The sequence below is a fragment of the Jaculus jaculus genome, chromosome 13 (assembly GCF_020740685.1).
Source record: "Jaculus jaculus isolate mJacJac1 chromosome 13, mJacJac1.mat.Y.cur, whole genome shotgun sequence".
In the NCBI taxonomy this organism is placed as follows: Eukaryota; Metazoa; Chordata; class Mammalia; order Rodentia; family Dipodidae; genus Jaculus; species Jaculus jaculus.
Window position 1 is genome coordinate 29,106,816 of NC_059114.1, and position 20,422 is coordinate 29,127,237.

Consider the following 20,422-nt stretch of genomic DNA (forward strand, 5'->3'; position numbering starts at 1 on the left):
TGCCTCTGGAGTGCTGGGATTAAAGGCATGTGCCACCACGCTGGGCCTCCCTGCCCTCACTCTATGCAGTGCTAAGATCACTTCCCTCTTGATTGTACCCCTGAAAAGATAGGCACCTCAAATACTTTTCTCCTGTATCTTCCCACTGTAAGGTTCAGGAGTGACCAAGGACCACAGAGACCACTCTGAGGCAAAGTTGGAAGTTTTTAATCTGGGGGGGGCGGTGGGAGAGTCCTGGGGGCAGGGGAACATGAGCTGCCAAGACTGACTCTCAGGAGCAGTTAGTCTGGGGTTACAGATCGTGAGCTTTATAGGCTTTTTCAAATGGGGGAAGGTGACTAAGGGAAGGAATTTTCTTGTTAGAGCAGTAAATCTCTGTTCTTTTACATTATCCATATGGGGAGACCAGGAGTGACCTGGTGAGAGGTAGGGGGACAGTAAATCTCTGATCTCAAGGTGAGACCAGAAGTGACCTGGTGAGAGATAAGGAGGGGCAGTAAATCCTGTTCTTGGGCATTGTTCTTGAGGAATGTGGATAATCCATTTCCTTATATCTCCCTGTAGCCATCCTGTTTTTCTTTTGGTGACTCCCATTTGGGAAGCCCATTTCGACCTAACATCCACGACTAGCTCAGAGGAGGTTTTGGGAACTGCTTGTCCCTGGTTGAACAGAGCAGAGAGCATTCCCTTAATCTTGTTGGGATGCACCTGCCTATAGGTTGTTAGGATGCTGACCACACACAGAGAACATGGAGGTCTCTAAGCATAGCTGTGTCTAATTTTGCATGTAAATGCTTACTTTCTTCCCCTCTCCCATTCCCTGCTGGGGTAGGTTCTTATTCTAGTTCAGGCTGACCTGGAATTCACCTCAGAGTCCTAGGCTGGTCTCAAATTCATGGTGGTCCCCTTACCTCTGCCTCCCAAGTGCTGGGATTAAAGGCATGCACCACCACACCTGGTTTACCACCTTCATTTTTTCAAGTGGAAATACATTAAGTGTGGTGGCACATGCTTTTTATCCTAGCTCTTGGAAGATTGAAATGGGAAGATCAAAAGTTCAGGACTAACCTTAACTACATACTGAGACCTTTCAGTATCAACATTAAAAAAAAAAATTGAGGGTAGCTCAGTGGTAAAGCATTTTGCTAGCATGTGTGAGATCTTGGATACTGGTACTGCCAAAAACAACAACAAAAAAGGTTCTACTGTTTCCCTCACTCCTCTTTTTTTTGGAACTTGTAAAGTCCCACAGGGTTTTAGGAAGAATAAAAATATCAGGGCTGAAGAGGATGGCTTAACAGTTAAGGTGCTTGCTTGCCTGTGAAGCCTAATGACTCACATTTGACTTTTCAGCTCCCACGTAAACCAGATACACAAGGTGATGCAAGCACACAAGGTTGCACATGCACACAAGTTGTTGCATGTGTCTGGAGTTCCATCACAAGGGCTGAAGGCCCTGGCATGCTCTCACATTAAAAAAAAAAAAAAGAAGGCCAGTATGTTGGTCTTGCCTCAAAAACAAAACAACAATAAAAAAAAACTATCAAATTATTATGATCCAAAAGTACTTGCTTCTGTAAGAAACTTCAGAAGTTTTGTGTTTACTGTCGTCATTGAGGTTGGGCAGGAGAGACAAGGTGATGGAGAGGGTAGCCTCCTTCAGAATGCTGCTTTCTCCCTCCTAGTGGGATTCTGGTGTGCACTGACGTGATGGCCCGGGGAATTGATATTCCTGAAGTAAACTGGGTTTTGCAGTATGACCCTCCCAGCAATGCCAGGTATGTGTGAAAATAATGTTACTTCTTTGTGGGCTACAGATGGAGCACAGTGGTTAGAGTACTTGCCCTTTGGGTTCAACCTTCAGTACCTCATAAAACCAGATGTGGTGGTGCTCACCTGTAATCCAGCACTGGAGAAGAGGAGGTAGGAAGATTATGTCATCCTGTGCTACACAGTGAGTTTGAAGCCAGCCTGTGCTACATGAGGCCTTGTCTAAAAAGCAAAACAAAAAAAGAGAATTATTTCTCTCTTTAGGAACTGAGCTCATCAAAGTGGAATAATATTGAAGAAGATTAACTAGTGGCATTTAAAATATTGTATTTGTTTATTAAAAAGTTTAGAGGCCTGGAGAGATGTCTCAGTGGTTAGGGTGCAGAGCCTAAGGATTACAGCTTGATTCCCCAGTTCTCATGTAAAGCCAGAGGCACAGAGTGGCACACACATCTAGAGATTGTTTGCAGTGGCAGGAGGCCCTGGCACTCCTATTCTCTAGACAGAGAAAGATAGACATCTTTCTCTGCTTGCAAATAAACATATTTTTTAAAAAAGTTACAGGATGAGGTGGCACATGCTTTTTAATCTCCATAATTAGGAGGCAGAGGTAGGAGGATAGCCGTGAGTTCAAGGCCACCCTGAGACTACATAGCAAATTCCAGGTCAGCCTGGGCTAGAGCGAGACCCTACCAAAATGCAGAGCATGGTGGTTCATGCTTGTAATTCCGGTTTTTGGTGGTTAAAATTAAGATAGCCATGAGAGCTGAATGTGGCAGTGCACACCTTTAATCCCAGCATGGTGGTTTGTGCCTGTAATTCTGATTTTTGGAGGCTAAAATTAAGATAGCCTTGAGAGCTGGATGTGGTGGTGCATGCCATTAATCCCAGCACTTGGGAGGCAGAGACAGAAAGATCAGCATGAGTTCGAGGCCACCCTGAGACTACATAGTGAATTCCAGGCCAGCCAGGGCTAGAGTGAGACCCTACCTCAAAATACAAAAACAACCCCCCCCCCAACAAAACAAACAAACAAACAACAAGCTGGGCATGGTAGTGCATGCATTTAATCTCAGCACTCCACAGGCAGAGGTAGGAGGATTGCTGTGGGTTCAAGGCCACTTGAGACTAGTGGATTCCAGGTCAGCCTGGGATAGAACAAGACCCTACTTCGGAAAAATACAAAAACAAACAAAAAGTTAGCCATGAGATATTACCTCATGAATGTCATTTTCAAATACTGAAAATTAATCACAGAATGTTGAAATGGACAAAAAGCAACAAAACAAGGAATAAGACTTGGGACTGGAGTAACCTATGTAAAGCAGAAAGTGGTACATGTGTATGGAGTTTGTTTGCATTGTCAGGAGGCCCTTGTGCTCCCGTTCTCTCTTTCATATCTATCTATTCTATCTATCTATCTATCTATCTTTGTTTTTGGTTGAGTGAGGATTTTTATGAGTTAGGGCTTCCCGAGTGCTCGGATTAAAGGTATGCTGCATCACCTCGTCCAGCTCTCAGGGCTATCTTAATTTTAGCCTCCAAAAGCTGGAATTATAGGTGTGTACCATGCTCGGGTTCTTAAATACATTTTTAAAAGGCACTTTAAAAATTTTTTTTTTTTTAATTTGAGAGATCGCGAGAAAGAGGCAGAGGGAGAGAGAATGGGTGTTCCAGGGCCTCCAGCCACTGCAAAGTAACTCCAGAAGCATGTGCCCCCTTGTGCATCTGGCTTACATGGGTCCTGGGGAATTGAACCGAGGTCCTTTGGCTTTGTGGGCAAACACTTTAACCACTGAGCCATCTCTCCAGCTCTAAACAACAAAATTTCTGTGAAAACAAGCTCATTTGATAATAATGGTAATTATATAATGAGATTACAGTTCCTTTATTAAAAAAATTTATCTTATTTGAGAGAGAAAAAAAGGGAGTGAGTGAGAATAGGTGTGTGCCAAAGCCTATAGCCACTGCAGACAACTCCATACACCTGTGCCCCCTTGTGCATCTGGCTTACATGGGCCTTGGGGAATCAAACTGGGGTTCTTAGGCTTTGCAGGCAAACGCTTTAACCACTAAGCCATCCAGCCCACAGCTCAAATTTTATTCTTTGTACTTTTCATTGCTTCTCCAATTTTTCCACTGAGACCTGCTGTGCCTGTATAGTCTGAGAGCAAGATATGTATCTTTCAAGTTTTCCTTGGAGTCTACATTGACTATCTGTCACACACTCCTGTCTGTGTGTAATACTTAATTGCAACTTTCCCAGGCCATTGGCCCTGAGCTGTGGGGTCTGATGGCCCTTCATAGCACTGAAATTTAGTCAGCTGTATGGCTGGGGGCTGGGCTCTGCTCACTGCCTCTCCCCTGGCACTGGCTCCCATCCTGTGTTCCTCCAGTGCCTTTGTGCATCGCTGTGGTCGCACAGCCCGCATCGGCCATGGTGGCAGCGCTCTGGTGTTCCTCCTGCCCATGGAAGAATCCTACATCCATTTTCTTGCGATTAACCAGAAAGTAAGTTTTCTTTTTATGCAGAACACTCTAGGGTCAGGCTGTTGGTAGGGTTCTTTACAAATAGTTAGAAATTTAGAAAGTGGTGCGCACACATCTGGGCTGGTGGGTGATGTGAGCATGTGAGCCTGGCTAGCTTAAAGGCTGTGGAGGCCTCTCTGGGGTCATGATTTCAGAACATGGGCTCAGCGTTGCCTTATTCAATCAGGGCTATTATGTGAAATCTCATTTTCAGACGTTCACTTTTTGGATGATGGGACATGCTTGGGTTGGCTTTGGGTATTAGGCTTTCAAGTATACTGTCCTTGGTCTTATTAGCATTGGCTGTCATGGAGGCACTGAGGATGGGGTGATGCTGGCAGGGAAGGTGAGACTGTGGTTTCTGTTCAGTGCCCCCTGCAGGAGATGAAGCGCCAGAGAAACACAGCAGATCTACTACCGAAGCTCAAGTCCATGGCTCTGGCTGACAGAGCTGTGTTTGAGAAGGGCATGAAAGCTTTTGTGTCCTACATCCAGGCATATGCAAAGCATGAATGCAACCTCATTTTCAGGATAAAGGGTAAGCTGGATCTTTCCCTTACATAATTGTGTTTCTTCTTAAATTTTTGATGGTCTTACAAGTGAGAAGTTGCTTTGTCTTGTATGGTGTATGTTAGGGTTAATATTTCTTTTTGTAATATTTTTATTTGGGGGGAGAGAGAATGAGCATGCTAAAGCCTTTTGCTGTTGCAAACTCCAGATGCATGTACCACTTTGTGAATTTGGCTTTACATGAGTACTGGGAATTGAACCTGGGCCAGCAGGCTTTGCAAGTAAGCGCCTTTAGCTGCTGAGCCATCTTCCCAGCCCAAGCTTAATATTTTCTAAACTTTTTTTTTTTTTTCAATTTTTCAAGGTAGGGTCTCACTCTAGTCCAGTCTGACCTGGAATTCACAATGTAGTCTCAGGGTGGTCTCGAACTCACAGCAGTCCCCCTACCTCTGCCTCCCAAGTGCTGGAACTAAAGGTGTGGACCACCACGCCTGGTTTTATAAAAGTTGCTTTTAAAAGTTCAGAAAATGTTGAGCCGGGCCTGGTTTTATAAAAGTTGCTTTTAAAAGTTCAGAAAATGTTGAGCCGGGCCTGGTTTTATAAAAGTTGCTTTTAAAAGTTCAGAAAATGTTGAGCCGGGCGTGGTGGTCCACACCTTTAGTTCCAGCACTTGGGAGGCAGAGGTAGGGGGACTGCTGTGAGTTCTAGGCCACCCTGAGACTACATTGTGAATTCCAGGTCAGACTGGACTAGAGTGAGACCCTCCCCTCAAAAGCCAAAAAGAGAAAAGTAACTTTTATAGGCTTTTGGTAGACACAGAATAACCAAACTGCCCACTGGCTGCTGAATTCCTTTTTATCTTAAAATATGTGATTTTAAGAAATTGTAATTAAAGTGGGCCCACTATAGAAAAAATTAAATATTGTAGGAACCCTCCCTACATCCTTGTGTACCTCCTTTGGGTGTGCATGCTAACTGTGCTGTCTGATTTGATTAGATCTGGACTTCGCTAATCTTGCTCAAGGCTTTGCCCTGCTGAAGATGCCCAAGATGCCAGAGCTGAGGGGAAAGCAGTTTCCAGAATTTGTGCCTGTTGACATTGATACAGACATGATTCCATTTAAAGATAAAATTAGAGAAAAGCAGAGACAGAAATTATTGGAGCAAAAAAGAAAAGAGAGAACAGAAAATGACCCTAGAAGAAAATTCGTCAAAAACAAAGCTTGGTCTAAACAAAAGGCCAAAAAGGAAAGGAAGAAAAAAATGAATGAGAAACGGAAAAGGGATGAGGTAAATTTAGTTTTCTTTATTGCTTAAACTTCAGTCTAGAATCCTGAACACTTTTCTTTTTTCAAGGTAGAGTTCCCTACCCTAGCCCAGGCTGACCTACAATTCACTATGTATTCTCAGGATGGCCTTAAACTCACGGCAATCCCCCTGCCTCTGCCTCCCAAGTGTTGGGATTAAGTGTGCACCACCTCACCTGCCTTCTGAACAATTTTTTCTTTTGAAATTTTTGTGGAACACTAGCTGCCTATGCCAACTTTTTTTTTTTTTTTTTTTCTGAGGTAGAGTCTCGCTCTAGTCCAGGTTTACCTGGAATTCACTATGTAGTCTCAGGCTGACCTTGAACTTACACAACAATCCTCCTACCTCTGCCCCCCAAGTCCTGAGATTAAAGGTGTGAGCCATCACACCCAGCTCCCATGGCAGTTTTTTGGTCTTGCTTTTTTGTGGATGGTTGGGGAAATTCAACCCCAGACTGCAGGCTTTGCAATCAGGCGCCTTTAACTTCTGAGCTGTTTTCTCAGTCCTCTGAGCAAATTTTACTGTAACACAACATTTTTAAAAGACTCAGAGCCAGGCATGGTGGTACACAGCTTTTTTTTTTTTTTTCCCCCAAGGTAGAGTCACTCTGGTCCAGGCTGATCTGGAACTAAGTATGTAATCTTAGGGTGGCCTCGGACTCATTGCCTTTGCCTCCTAAATGCTGGGATTAAAGGCGTGCTTGGTGCACAACTTTATCCTAGCACTCGGGAGGCAGAGATAGGAGTATCATTGTGAGTTCAAGGTCAGCCTGGGACTACAGAGTAAGTTCTAGGTCAGCCTGGGCTACAGAGACACTATCTGGAAAAACAAAAGAAAAAAACAGGGAGCAGCATGGTGGCTCACACCTGCATTTTCAGCCCTCTGGGCGGCTGAGGTAGAAGAATCTCAAATTCAAAGTCAGTTTGGGCTTGGGCTCAGTTAGAGAGACCGTTTTAGCCCCCATTGTCCTCTCACCAAAAATGTTATATCAGTGACCATAGCGGGAAGTTGGCTTATTTGTGAAAGCTGACCCAAGAGCGTGTAGGTCATCAGTAAGAACTGCAGTTTCTCTAGAACACTGAGGTGCTCAGTTCTCTGTTGGTTTCTTCTGTACTCAGGGTTCTGATATTGAAGATGAGGACATGGAGGAACTTCTCAATGACACAAGACTCTTGAAAAAATTTAAAAAAGGCAAAATTACTAAAGAGGAATTTGAGAAGGGGTTGTTGACAAGTGGCAAAAGAGTCAACATGGCAGACTTGGGGATCTCAGACGAGGAAGATGACTGCTGACCCAGGCCTCAGATGAAGCATGAGGGCACAGCTGCCCTCACTGAGAGTCCCCTCCTGTTCCCCTTTGGGATTGTTCCAGAAAGGTGTATTCAAATTGTGAGAAACAAAGGGATAACATATTTTTGAATACTTCACTAAAACTTCCAGTGTTGCAATCTCACAAAGTTAAGTATAAATCTATTTGAGTGCTAATAGCTGTCAGTATTTATTTCGATGGGTTATGAATTAAGGATCTTCTCCCTCCCCAGGTAGGGCTGACCTATAATTTACTATGTAGTCTCAGGGTGGCTTCATACTCATGGCAATCCTCCTACCTCTGCCTCCCAAGTGCTGGGATTAAAGACATGCCCTACCATGCTCAACTCCCAGTGTTGTTTTATTGGTGCATATCTGAAAACAAGGAAGCAAGTCATATCCTGACAAATAATTACCATGGCAGTGTTTATGCCTTATATGGAATAAAAAGTCTTTGAAAGCAACTGCCTTGGTGTGTGGATGTGGCCAATGTTTCTTGCCTGGGCTTAACATGTAGTATGGAAGTAATACCATATCAAACGTTTTCATGTCATTTATCTGAAGAGTTGAATGTGTTCCCAACTATAATTTTAAAAGCGCTGTTTAGGACCAAGCAAGTCTAAAGGAAACTTTTTTTATTCCATGTGTCTTTGTCAGTGGAACCATTCAGGATATGGCTGCTAAATGCTACTCCCCACTTAGCGGTCTCTTTACCTCTAGCTTAATCCTGCCAAGGCTCACATTCACCACTGGAAGCCAGATGTGCTCAACAAGTGTTTCTTGCCTTAGAAGTTGCTACACGTGGTGGGTGTCCTGGCCAACTGTCAGTCACTTGCTGCAGAGGGCCTGGCTGTGGTTAGGAACATTTGCTGTTCAGTCAGAGTTACTTTTTAGTGATGCTTTCTTTTGGCCAATCAGCCTTGAGTGCCAAGGAAGAGGAAGGAAGGTATATTTGATCTTTCATCAGGACAGCCTAACATGTATTTCTGGAAAGTGAATGAGCATGTTTAGGCACAATTTTAGATCCAGGAACATACTTTAGCTGCAGCTGAAACGAGTGGAATGCTCTCCAGGACTGATAACATGAATCCTGAGTCCACAGACGTTCAGTTTTAGCCCAATGGGCTTCCAGAGAGCTGCTCATCTGGCCTAGCCATGTATTGTGGATGTTGGCAAGAGGCACCTTGTAGTTAGAGATATAGCTTGATGAGTTCATCACTAACTGCCGAGGGTGTCAGCACACCCAAGTCTGTAAAAAGCAGGGTGATTAAAGAAGGGGAAGTGTAGTCCACCCACGGATGCTCCTCTCTGAGGTCCTGTCCCGTCTGTACAGACTTCAGAGTATCTGCCTTGTACTGAGGAGAGAAGAGAAGCACTTATGTCAGTCTCGGCTGCCCACTATCTAGGCTTTGCCCTACTAAGGCTCTAGTCTACAGCTAGTGTGTTAAGGCTGGAGGCTGCTCTGTCAAAGGGTAATAGGAAGTTGGTAGTGCACGCTGGCCATATCCCAGTGACATGTGCTGGTCACTGTGTTTGGTCACTCCTGTGCTTGTCTCAGAGACATGTGCACTGTCAGATAATGCCACCCCACGTTACAGACAAGAACAAGGCTATAATGTAAGGACTCAGCCAAGATCCTATGGTTTGTAAAGAAGGTATAAGCCGAGCCAGTTGATTCATTCTCCAGCCTGTCCTACAAAATTCTGCTTTAGTGAATGTGAAAGGCTGAAAGTGAATTCTGGGGACAAATGTGAACCTAAGTTCAACAACCAGTTTAGCTTTATATCCTAAGTGTTGGAAAAAACAGCAGTGGGAAGTAAATACCTTTCTGCAACATTAAGACTTCTGCTTAGATTCTTCATCTAGATAAAACTTACCTTAAACTTATCTGGGACATCTTGCTGGTTGAGCGGAAAGAGCCTCACAAACTTGAAGCTTTCTGCAACTACATAGAAGGGCTTGTTCTGGGCTTTGGCACACACAGCCATCTGGTTGGTTCCAATCTAGGAACATGAAAGAATAAGCTCTTAAACTGTGACATCTGAAGTAGAAATGCAAAAGGTGTATGAATGAACACTGCACATAGAATTCTGGCTTTGGAATCAAAGAGGACCTTTTTAATTTATTTATCTGAGATAGGGAAAGAGAGAGGAGAAAGAGTGAGAATGGGCACGCCAGGGCCTCTAGCCACTGCAAACAAACTTCAGATGCATGTGACACCATGTGTATCTGGCTTGCGTGGGACCTTAGGCTCCACAGGTATGCGTCTTAACTGCTAAGCCATTTTGCCAGCCTAAATTTTATTTTTAAATTTATTTTAATATATTTTATTTATTTGAGAGAGAAAGAGGGAGAGAGAGAGAGAGACAGAATGGGCATGCCAGGGCCTCGAAACACTGCAAACGAACTCTAGATGCATGTGCCCCCTTGTGCATCTGGCTTAAGTGGGTCCTGGAGAGTCAAACTGGGATCCTTTGGCTTTGCAGGCAGATGCCTTAACTACTAAGCCATCTCTTCAGCCCCCGCCCCCAAATTTTGTTTTTAAAAATTATTTTTATTTAGAAGGAGAGAAAGATTGCAAGTGAGCAAGAGACAGAGAAAGAATGGGCACATCAGGGCCTCTAGCCACTCCAGTTGCATGCACCACTTTGTACATCCAGCTTTACAGGCAAATTCCTTAACTGCTGAGCCATCTCTTCAGCCACCTAATTTTATTTTTTGAGACAGGGTCTTATGTGGCCCAGGCTAGTGTCAGACTTGCTATGTAGTGGAGGATTACTTTGACCTAATCCTCCTGTCTCCACCTCCTAAGAGCTGGAATTACAGGTGTGCCCCTCTGCACCTGGTTTTATGTGGTGCTAAAGAATTGAAGCCAGGTAGTGGTTAAGGCATCTGCCTGCAAAACCAAAGGACCCAGGTTTGATTCCCCAGGACCCATGTAAGCCAGATGCACAAGGGGGTACATGCGTTGGGAGTTCATTTGCAGTGGTTGGAGGCCCTGGCACACCCATTCACTCTCTCTTTCCCTCTTTCTCTGTCAAATGAATAAATAAATAAAATATTAAAAAGAAGAATTGAAGCAGGGCATGTTGGTGCATGCCTTTCATCCCAGCACTCGGGAGGCAGAGGTAAAAGGATTGCCATGAGTTCGAGGCCACCCTGAGAATACAGAGTGAATTCTAGGTCAGCTGGATTAGAGTGAAACCCTACCTTGAAAAACTTAAAAAAAAAAAAAAGAATTGAAGCCAGGGTATTGTGCATGCTAGGCAAGCCCTTTACCAACTGAGTTATGTACTCAGCCCACCAAAAGGAACTTAAAATGGGCTGGAGAGCTGGCTTAGTGGTTAAAGGAGCTTGCTTATGACCTAATGACCCTGCAGACCCAGGCTCAATCTCCCATACCCATGTAAAGCCAGATGAACAAAGGGGCACATGTATCTGGAGTTCGTTTGCAGCGACTGGAGGCCCTGACACACCCATTTTCTACTCTCTCTGCTTGCCAATAAATAAATAGAAACATTAAGCTGTCGGGTGTTGTGGTACACGCCGTAAAGCCCAGCACTCAGGAAGCAGAGGTAGGATCACCATGAGTTTGAGGCCACCCTGTGGACACAGAGTAAATTCCAGGTCAGCCTGGGCTACAGTGAGACCCTACCTCAAAAAACCAAAATAAATAAATAAATAGAAATATTAAAAATAATTTTTTAAAATGATAAGTACTTCTCCAAAAATTATGGTCCTAAGTGCATGAAAACATCAAAAGCATTAGTTCTTAAGGAAATGAAAATGAAATCCACAAGAATACTTTGCTACTCCTATCAACTCAGATATTTTTGTTCATGAGTATCTGGAAGCACTTTTCATAGTAGCCAAAGGTGGAAACAACCTGAATTGGATTATTTGTCAATACAAAGGAATGAAGTCATGACACATGCTATGATGGGATTGGACCTTAACATCATGGTGAGTGGAACAATACCAAACACAAAAAGCTATTACATGATTCTACTTATGCCAGGTACCTCCAACTGTCAAAATGAAAGAGGGAGAGAATGGAGGTGACCAGGGACATGGGAGGAAATGGGGAATTAGGTGTAGAGTTTTTGTATGGGAAGAGTGGAAAAGCATTATAAACTGGTAGTGACAGTATGATCATGTGAATGTACTTAAGGCCAATGAAAATAACATTTGAGAGCCCAAGGCCAGCTTGGGCTACATGAGACAGTCTCACACCAAAACCATTTAAAGTAAAACAACAGGGCTGAAGAGATGGCTTAACGGTTAAGATGCTTGCCTGTAAAGTCTAAGGACCAGGTTGGTTCCCCAGGACCTATGTAACCCAGACGCATAAGGTGGTACATGCATCTGGAGTTTATTTGCAGTGGCTGGAGGCCCTGGCACATTCATATTCTCTCTTTCCTGCCTCTCTCTCTCTCTCTCTCTCTCTTTTTTTTTTTCGAGGTAGGGTCTCACTCTAGCAGAGGCTGACCTGGAATTCACTATGTAGTTTCAGGGTGGCCTTGAACTCACGGTGATACACCTACCTCTGCTTCCCCAGTGCTGGGATTAAAGGCATGTGCCACCACGCCTGGCTCTCTTCTTCCTCTTTCTTGCTCTCTCATAAATACATAAATAAAAATAAAATATAAACCAAAACAGGATGGCTCCAGCAGTTAAAGGCAGTTGCTTGCAAAGTCTGACATCTTTGTTTCAATTCCCCAGTATCCATGTGAACCCAGATGCACAAAGTGATGCATGCATCTAGAGTTTCACTGAGAAGATGTCCTGGCATGGCCATTCCTTCCTTCCCTTTCTCCTTGCAAAAACAAACAAACAAATTGCATTGACTTGAAATTGATACAGGGCTGGAGAGATGGCTCAGTCGTTAAAGGAGGTTGCCTGCAGAGCCTAATGGCTAGGGTTTGATTCCCCAGTACCCACATAAAGCATATGTGTCTGGAGTTTATGTGGAGGTCTGTCCTGGTGCACTCATTGTCTTTATCTGCCTCTTTCTGCCTTTCTCTCAAATAACTATTTAAGGGAATTGGGTGAGAGAGAATACTAGGATAAGCTAAAGCTATGGATGCTCAGATAGTGAGCCAGCCTCAGAAACACCGTTAGGAATTCCAAGTCTTGAGCAAGGAACCTGGAAAGATGGATGCGCCTACCTTGTTAATAATTCCTCCATTTTCAACAACTCCTTCAGCACCAACAATGACAAGATCTGCTTTCTCCATGATGTAGCTGGGAAGATTAAAAAGAAAGCTTTTCATACTTCCTTGGTTCTCTCTACTTCTAGTATCTGACGCTCCTTTCCCATCTTGGCAAGTTCCTTGTAGAAGTACCTTTATTTTAAAAGCATTTAACACAAGACAATCATCCCTGGAATTGTTACCATTTCTCATCATGAATATTAAAGCCCCACAGCGAGACACTTTGGGAGATGAGCAAGTATGCAGCTTCCATGGTGAGCCTGATAATCAGTGCAAGGGTGAAGGAGACAGATGCTGGAGATACTCAACAGCTACCAAAACAGAGATCCAGAGGTTCCTAAGAGCTCATTACTGAAGTATACCTAAAATACCTACCAAGGCTCAGGAAGTTTTGTGGAAGAGGGGGTGGAAAGATTGCTAGAGCCACAGGTTGGGATGTCATGCCCAGAGGCATTGCCTCCCAACAACTGACTGCTGCTCCCACAACACATAAGCCACAACCCCATGAAGAATATCTGCAACCCCACTGAGGAGGGGCCCCAGCAGAATGGGGCAGGGACAAGGGAAAAGCCAATACCAACATATGATGTATCCATAGTAAGTATGTGCATAATAAATAAGAGTAAGTCCTTATTATTTTTTTTTTCAAGGTTGAGTTTTTCTCTAGTCCAGGTTGACCTGGAATTTACCATGTAGTCTCAAACTCACAGTGATGCTCCTGCCTCTGCCTCCTTAGTGCTGGGATTAAAGGCGTGTGCCACCCTGCCAGGCATGTTCCTATTTTATCTTATAAAATACACTGATGACTCAAGGAATGGGGCCTTATTTTCAAAAGACAAGCTTCATGGGTGGGACATTGCTCCCAGGATGCTACTGAGAAAAGCCATGGTTGGATGTGGACAGCACTGAACCCTAACTTGACCTTAATGCATGAACAGCCTGGACTGGTGATGCACAACTGCAAGCCCAATCCTCAGAAGGACTGTTTGGGCTCCCAGTCAATCTGAGATAGAGCGACACTCTGTTTCAGAAACAAACATACCAACAACCAAAATGCAAGACCTACAGTGTCTTGGACACAGCCCTTTTTCTCCTGCTTGCGTATGTACATCCTTAAGTCTTGGTAACAAGCCTGCTGCTTCAGAGCAGCTACTTAAGGAGAAGGATGCTACCCAATGCAGTACTATTTGTTTTTGAGTCTGCTGTCCTAGAATTCATTCTGTAGCCCAGGCTGACCTCAAATTAATAGCCATCATCCTACCTTAGCCTCTGGGGATTAAAGGTGTACGCCACCAAACCCAGCTTCCAGTGCAGTTTTTTTTTTTTGTTTGTTTATTTTTATTTATTTGAAAGCGACGGACAGAGAGAGAGAAAGAGGCAGATAGAGAGAGAATGGACATGCCAGGGCCTCTGGCCACTGCAAACGAACTTCAGACGCATGCGCCCCCTTGTTCATCTGGCTAACGTGGGTCCTGGAGATTCGAGCCTCGAACCAGGGTCCTTAAGCTTCACAGGCAAGCACTTAACTGCTAAGCCATCTCTCCAGCCCTTTTTTTTTGTTTTGTTTTTTGAGGTAGGGTCTCACTCTAGCCCAGGCTGACCTGGAACTCACTATGGAGTCTCAGGGTGGCCTCGAACTCATGGCGATCCTCCTACCTCTGCCTCCCGAGTGCTGGGATTAAAGGCGTGCGCCACCACGCCCGGCTTTAATAAGACTTTTTATTTGAGAGGCAGGCACAGAAAACTGGATACATCAGGGTCTCTAGCCAGTGCAAACCAACTCTAGATGCATGTACCACCTGTGCATCTGGCTTATGTGGGTCCTGAGGAATGGAACCTAGGTCCTTAGGCTTCACAGGCAAACGCCTTAACTGCTAAGCCATCTCTCCAGCTCGGTGCAGTTTTGTGTGTGGGTTTTAGACTTTCAATTTGATAGTCATACTTGGAGCCATACCTGATGGGGTAGGTGTGGACCCTTGATCATGGCCAGGAAAAAGGTGGCACTTACCCAACAGCAGCATCCAGCACCACAGTGACAGGAACATTGAGGTGGCGGAGGGCTTTGGCCATTTTCTTACTGAAATTGACATTTTGAGAGCATTAGCTAAAAGCTGTCAGCTTGAAACTCAAATTATTATTTTTGTTGTTGTTGTTTTGTTTTTTTTGAGGTAGGGTCTCACTCTAGCTCAGGCTGACCTGGAATTTACTATGTAGTCTCAGGGTGGCTTTGAACTCACGGTGATCCTCCTACCTTTGCCTCCCAAGTGCTAAAGGCATGCGCCCCTACACCCGGCTCAAATTATTGTTAATTGATTAAGGAAACAAGAATTTGGGTTCTATAATTTGGGGCTGAGGCTATAGTTCAGAGTGTTTGTCTAGCATGTATGAGTTTCTGGGTTCAATCTCTAGTGTTACAAAAATAAAACGAGGGCTGGAGAGATGGCTTAGCAGTTAAGCGCTTGCCTGTGAAGCCTAAAGACCCGGGTTCGAGGCTTGATTCCCCAGGACCCATGTTAGCCAGATGCACAAAGGGGCGCATGGAGTTCCTTTGCAGTGGCTGGAGGCCCTGGCATGCCCATCCTTTCTATCTGCCTCTTTCTCTCTCTGTCACTCTCAAATAAATAAATAAAAAGTAACAAAAAAATTAAAAAAAAAACCCAAATCCAGAATTAAGAGTTCTTTTTATTTTATTTTGTTATTCGAGGTAGGGTCTCACGCTAGCTCAGGCTGACGTGGAATTCACTATGTAGTCTCAGGGTGGCCTCAAACTCACAGAGATCCTTCTACCTCTGCCTCCTGAGTGCTGGGATTAAAGGTGTGAGCCACCACACCTGGCTTGCTTTTCTTTTCTTCTGGACAAATAGGGATGTGAATTACCTACTTCCCAAGAAAAGCTTCTCATCAGTAGTCTCTTACTGTCCCTCTGATGTAACCAGAGCTTGGATTATACCCTCTTGTAAATCCACAGGCACTTTCCACCCAGGAGCCCAAAGACAAAGACAACCGCCAAGCCAGTGCTAGTACATTCTGGAGCCTACTGGTGGGTGCATAACTGCAGGAAAGATACTTGCCCTGATAAGTCAGGCTGTGATTCTGTAATGTACACACTGAATCGCTTCTTGGCTGCCACGGCTGCTTCTAGGACCCTTAGGACCACTCTGGAATAGGCGTGTGTCAAAATTCTCTGTAAATAGAGAAACTGTTGTGAAAGTGGCAAACTCCCAGCCAGTGACTTGACATAGTGCACCATTTGGTACTGCATGCACCTGGCACACGGGGCTCTACAGTCTCACAATCAACAAAAATAAGGAGGCGGACCTCCATAGTACACTGACTTTCATGTTAAGGTCACTAAAAAGCTGAACATTTGTGCCTGAGGAATATAGTCCCAAGCAGTAGGACCCTCATGATGGAATCTCTACGTGGTGCTACTAACAAGGTACAAAATTGGTATACGTGGGGCTGGAAAGATGGCTTAGTGGTTAAGGTGTTTGCTTGCAAAGCCAAAGGATCCCAGTTTGACTCTCCAGGACCACATAAGCCAAATGCACAAGGGGGCACATGCATCTGGAGTTTGTTTGTTGGAGGCCCTGCTGTGCCCATTCTCTCCCCCTCTCTCTGCCTCTTTCTATCAAATAAAATATGCATTTTTTTTTTAAAGATATACCTGAAGGCCAGTTTTCCTGTTTCTAAGACAGGCTTGTATATTTGGGCCTACAAGTGACAAGATATAGTAACTGCACAAAGGCTGAGGGACCCAGGCCTTTCAGCTCCTGCTAGTGTCATGTGGTCCCACTATTGCCAGATCTGATTTTTCTAGAAGAGCTGACAATACAGCAATTAAATGTGGGTCAACAATTATTTTATGAGCTTTCCAAGTAGTGTTTAATGTAAATACAGGCCATCTATAGTGCAGATATGACTTGTGGACTATGACTGAAGCATGGCCGGTTCTAGGGAAGAGTATAGAAGACTACATAAACAAAATGGTACACAGGACTCTTCAGCTCATGGGATACTTGTTAGAAGTACAGGTTCTCAAGCTGTCATTAACCTACAGAGTCTGCATTTAACAGGTCCCAGGTAATTCATTGCATGTTCCAATTTGAGAGTCTGCTCTAAACCACTGCTTAAGGCAGTGCTTCTGTGGGTGGTGCGGGCAGATGAAACCCGCAGGACAGTGATGCAGTGAAGCTATAGTGTGCACGTGAGCGTCGTAGTGAGAGGCCTGTATGACGCCTCTCACTGCCTTGCCTTCACTTGTTATTGAGTTTTGTAGACGTTCTTTCCATACCTAGTAGATCATATATTTAGCAACATACTTCAAAGGCTGGAAAGGGTAATAAAGTAGATAACAAGATTTACCAGCCAAGTTGCAACTAAATACTTTTATGGTCTGCAGGAGTTTAAATGGAAGAAAGGATATATGCTGGTGGGGAAAATACCATAAAGATTTTACCACTTGGTGGGGTGGAGCACTTGGAAGACTGGCCTAACTTGCTGCTCTTGCTTTATATTGCTGCGATAGCATTTGAAATAAAGTTTAAGTGGCATAGCCAAGTTGTTAGGTGCTGCATTCTGACTCCAAAGTTACCACACGTGAGCACAATCTACTCACCGCCCCATCTTTGATGAAAGTGTGGCACAGGTCAGCAATCTTGTTTCTTGACAGTGATACTCTCCTGAGGAAAAGCTCTCCTCTTTCAATCATGATCTTCTTACATTTGGAGTAATCCTAGGAAGAAGATCCAAGGAGAGCTGAGGCTATCTAGGCAAATGGAAGTGAAAAGTGGTCCCAAGGGAGGGCAGGACTTACTGAGTACTCCAGGGAGGTAAGGCTGATGAAGCGAAGGAAGAGCTTCCCACCTGAGGACACTGCCACAGAGGAGTCCACACCACACAGGGTTTCTATGGCACTGGTGAGATTTGCTCTCAGGCCCTGGATTGTCTCCCCTGGAATGATCAAATAAGGAATGTGATGCTCACTTGTCCAACAGCCCTTGCTGGGTCTGCAACTCATTCACTCATATTTACTGGACACATTTATATACCAGACAGACATTATATACAAGAAGTTCTTCTCTGGTGGCACTCAGTAGTGAATGATGACTAGGAAGCACAAAAAGAAAGAAGTGAGTTACAGATTGTAATAAGGACCGAGAAAGGAGAATGAAGTACAAGGTGGGACGTTTTTGTTTGTTTTTTCGAGGTAGGGTCCCACTAGCCCAGGCTGACCTGAATTCACTATGTTGTCTCAGGGTGGCCTCAAATCGGCAATCCTCCTACCTCTACCTCCCAAGTGCTGGGATTAAAGGTGTGCACCACTACAGCCCGCTAAGGTGGGACTATTTAACAGGGATGGCCATTTGGCTTGAGGGCCATTGAAACAGGCCTGAAAAAAAGGATCATCACATAAAAAGCCTTGTGCAGACTATAACAATGCAAAGGCCCCAAGATTGGAACAAACTTGGGATGAAAAGCGGAGGTCAGCAGGACTGAAGCACTCCCCCCCCCCAAGGTAGGGTCTCACTTTAGCCCAGGCTGACCTGGAATTCACTCTGTATCCTTAGGGTGGTGGCGAACTCACTGTGATCCTCCTATGTCTGCCTCCTGAGCACAGGGATTAAAAGCATATGCCACCATGCCCGGCTGTTTTTGTTTTTTTTTTTTCCTTTCCTTGAGGTAGGGTCTCACTCTATCCCACTCTATACCTGGAATTCACTATATAGTCTCAGGGTGACCTTGAACTCACAGTGATCCTCTACCTCTGCTTCCCAAGTGCTAGGATTAAAGGCATGTACCGCCATACCTGGCTGTGAAGCACTTTTTAGTAAGGGCTAGCACAGCAGGTAACTGTGTAGTGCTGGTAGATATGAGGTCTGTCAGGCAGCAAAGGTGAGCCTAAGGTATCTCAATGTAAGTATACTGGGACGACATGAGGCCTACCTTATCTGCCTTTAGGCCAGCCTTTTAGATTAAAGGTGGCATTATTGCTGTAATTTTGGTTGTATGAGAGGTCACATTATAACCAAATGCTTACATTTAGAATGCTGAATTAGTAGGAGGTCACAGTGAGTAACAGTATCAGAATTTATTCTGGAACATTCTCTGCAGTATCTACACAGAATCTGGAACAAGATAGGTGCTTAATAACCATCCTAAACTGAATGACTGCTCTAATTTAAGCTTCAAGTCTAAGATAGCATGGGGACTCTTGATTCAGCGCAGACTTCATGGACGAATGGGAAACTTGAGGGCTCCCTCCAGATGAAAGGACGGAAAAGAAGGCAGCAGTGCAGCCTGAGGCAGTCGGCCCATGTGCACCACCCACTGTCTACATTTCTAACAGTCATCCAAAGACTTTCTTCAGCCCAGAGTGTTCAAGGCTGAACTCTGTACCTTTATCTCTCTTCAGGAACTCCAGCAAAGTTCGGATGGCAGCTACTGCTGAAGCCATGTCAGGATCTTCTTTCATCTGAGACTTGAAGTATTCAATTAACTCTGGGAAGAAAGAAAAATATGACTCATTACACTTGCTTAGCCCCATGAAAAGCCAGACAGCTACGTAATGACGGCTAACCTTAAGCAAAGTCACTGAAAAATAGTTTTCTCTCTAGGGTACTTAATTTCAAGGACACAACTGTTGGTGGGAATGGAGAAAACACTACTTTGCTGTTTGCAGGATCTTCTTACTATATCTGTGTACAAGACATAAAATCTAAGTCCAAGACTTAAGACCCATTCTATGCTCTACCTCTGGGAAGATCCCAGTCATCTGCCATCTTGCACCTCTCCAGTCAATTCAAGTCTATTCCACTCACTTCACTTCATCATATTTTTTTGCTTGTGTGTGTATGTGTGTAATGTGGTGTATATGGCATATGCAGATATGACCATGTGGTACCCCATGTATTACCTGCGGTGTCTGGAGCAGAAAGTTAGGTGCCCTGCTTCATCACTCTTCCAACTGTCCTTATTTAAGCAGGAGTCTCTTACTGAACCCAGACCTTACCATTATTTTCACAAGCTCTGGTAATTTTGCTTTCCTATGGGGTCCTCATATGCTTGCACAAGAACTCTTAGCCAGGCATGGTGGAGCATGCCTTTAATCCCAGCACTCGGGAGGCAGAGGTAGGAGGATTTCTGTGAGTTCAAGGCCACTCTGGGACTACATAGTAAATTCCAGGTCAGCCTAGGCTAGAGTGAGATCCTACCTCGAAAAAACAAACAAAAATAAATGAAATTTAAAAAGTACTTTCCACCTCTGAGTCTTCTATCCATTCTATATCATGTTTTTTTTTTTTTTTACATTATAGGCATTATGGTAGCTTGTTCTTGTTTTTTACTTGGAAAAAAAAATTTCATAACCCTACAGGTGCCTTTATTCTTTTAATGCTAATAACAGATTCAACGGAGCAACAAATCTTCCTGCTTCACTGTGAGGACATCTGAACTGAGGAGGCCAACACTTTGTCCGACGTCCATCTTTCCGAGAAGCACCCACAAAGGAGCGTGTGTGGGACAGGTGTCAGGATATTCTCAGGGCCCATCTCCTGAACACCTGAGCAGGGGATTTAGCAGCCTGAGCCTGGACAGCGACCCCCCTCCCCGGAACCCAGGCTGGGCGTGCGAGTAGCGGGGAACGCAGCCGCAACGCCTCCCCGGTCTCGACTTACCTTTGTCGTCCATGGTGCTCCACGGATCGTTGAGCCTCAGGGGCCAGGACACCACCGCACCGGCTGCGAGAGTCTGACAGCACGCCGCGCGTACCTAATACGTCACTTC

At 44.5% G+C, this 20,422-nt stretch overlaps 2 protein-coding genes across 3 annotated transcripts in view; one reads left to right on the forward strand and one right to left on the reverse strand.

The window, feature by feature from the left end:
• The window catches only part of Ddx55 (DEAD-box helicase 55), a 30,497-nt gene extending 22,609 nt beyond the window's left edge, over window positions 1–7,888 (forward strand). For both annotated transcript variants that reach the window (XM_004668491.3, XM_045132031.1), the window contains 5 exons: window positions 1,686–1,778; window positions 4,167–4,281; window positions 4,669–4,837; window positions 5,807–6,099; window positions 7,236–7,888. In XM_004668491.3, coding sequence (XP_004668548.1) covers window positions 1,686–1,778; window positions 4,167–4,281; window positions 4,669–4,837; window positions 5,807–6,099; window positions 7,236–7,409 — 844 coding nt within the window. In that variant the 3' untranslated portion in view covers window positions 7,410–7,888. The remainder of the gene's footprint in view (window positions 1–1,685; window positions 1,779–4,166; window positions 4,282–4,668; window positions 4,838–5,806; window positions 6,100–7,235) is intronic.
• A 156-nt stretch (window positions 7,889–8,044) lies between these two features.
• Window positions 8,045–20,419, reverse strand: Eif2b1 (eukaryotic translation initiation factor 2B subunit alpha). The gene is made up of 9 exons (XM_004668492.2): window positions 20,314–20,419; window positions 19,037–19,138; window positions 17,454–17,590; window positions 17,256–17,372; window positions 15,709–15,821; window positions 14,646–14,714; window positions 12,593–12,668; window positions 9,302–9,427; window positions 8,045–8,779 (listed from the first exon to the last, which is right to left on the reverse strand). Exons 1-9 carry the CDS (start codon window positions 20,324–20,326, stop codon window positions 8,615–8,617), a joined length of 918 nt encoding a protein of 305 aa, XP_004668549.1. The 5' UTR covers window positions 20,327–20,419; the 3' UTR covers window positions 8,045–8,614.
• Window positions 20,420–20,422: the final 3 nt, after the last annotated feature.

Coding starts and splice junctions, on each gene's coding strand:
- Eif2b1 (XM_004668492.2), bottom strand. Junction 14,715..15,708: donor TCACAGCCTGACTTATCAGG/GCAAGTATCTTT, acceptor TGTCAATTTCAG/TAAGAAAATGGCCAAAGCCC. Junction 8,780..9,301: donor ATGTCCCAGATAAGTTTAAG/GTAAGTTTTATC, acceptor TTCTCTCCTCAG/TACAAGGCAGATACTCTGAA.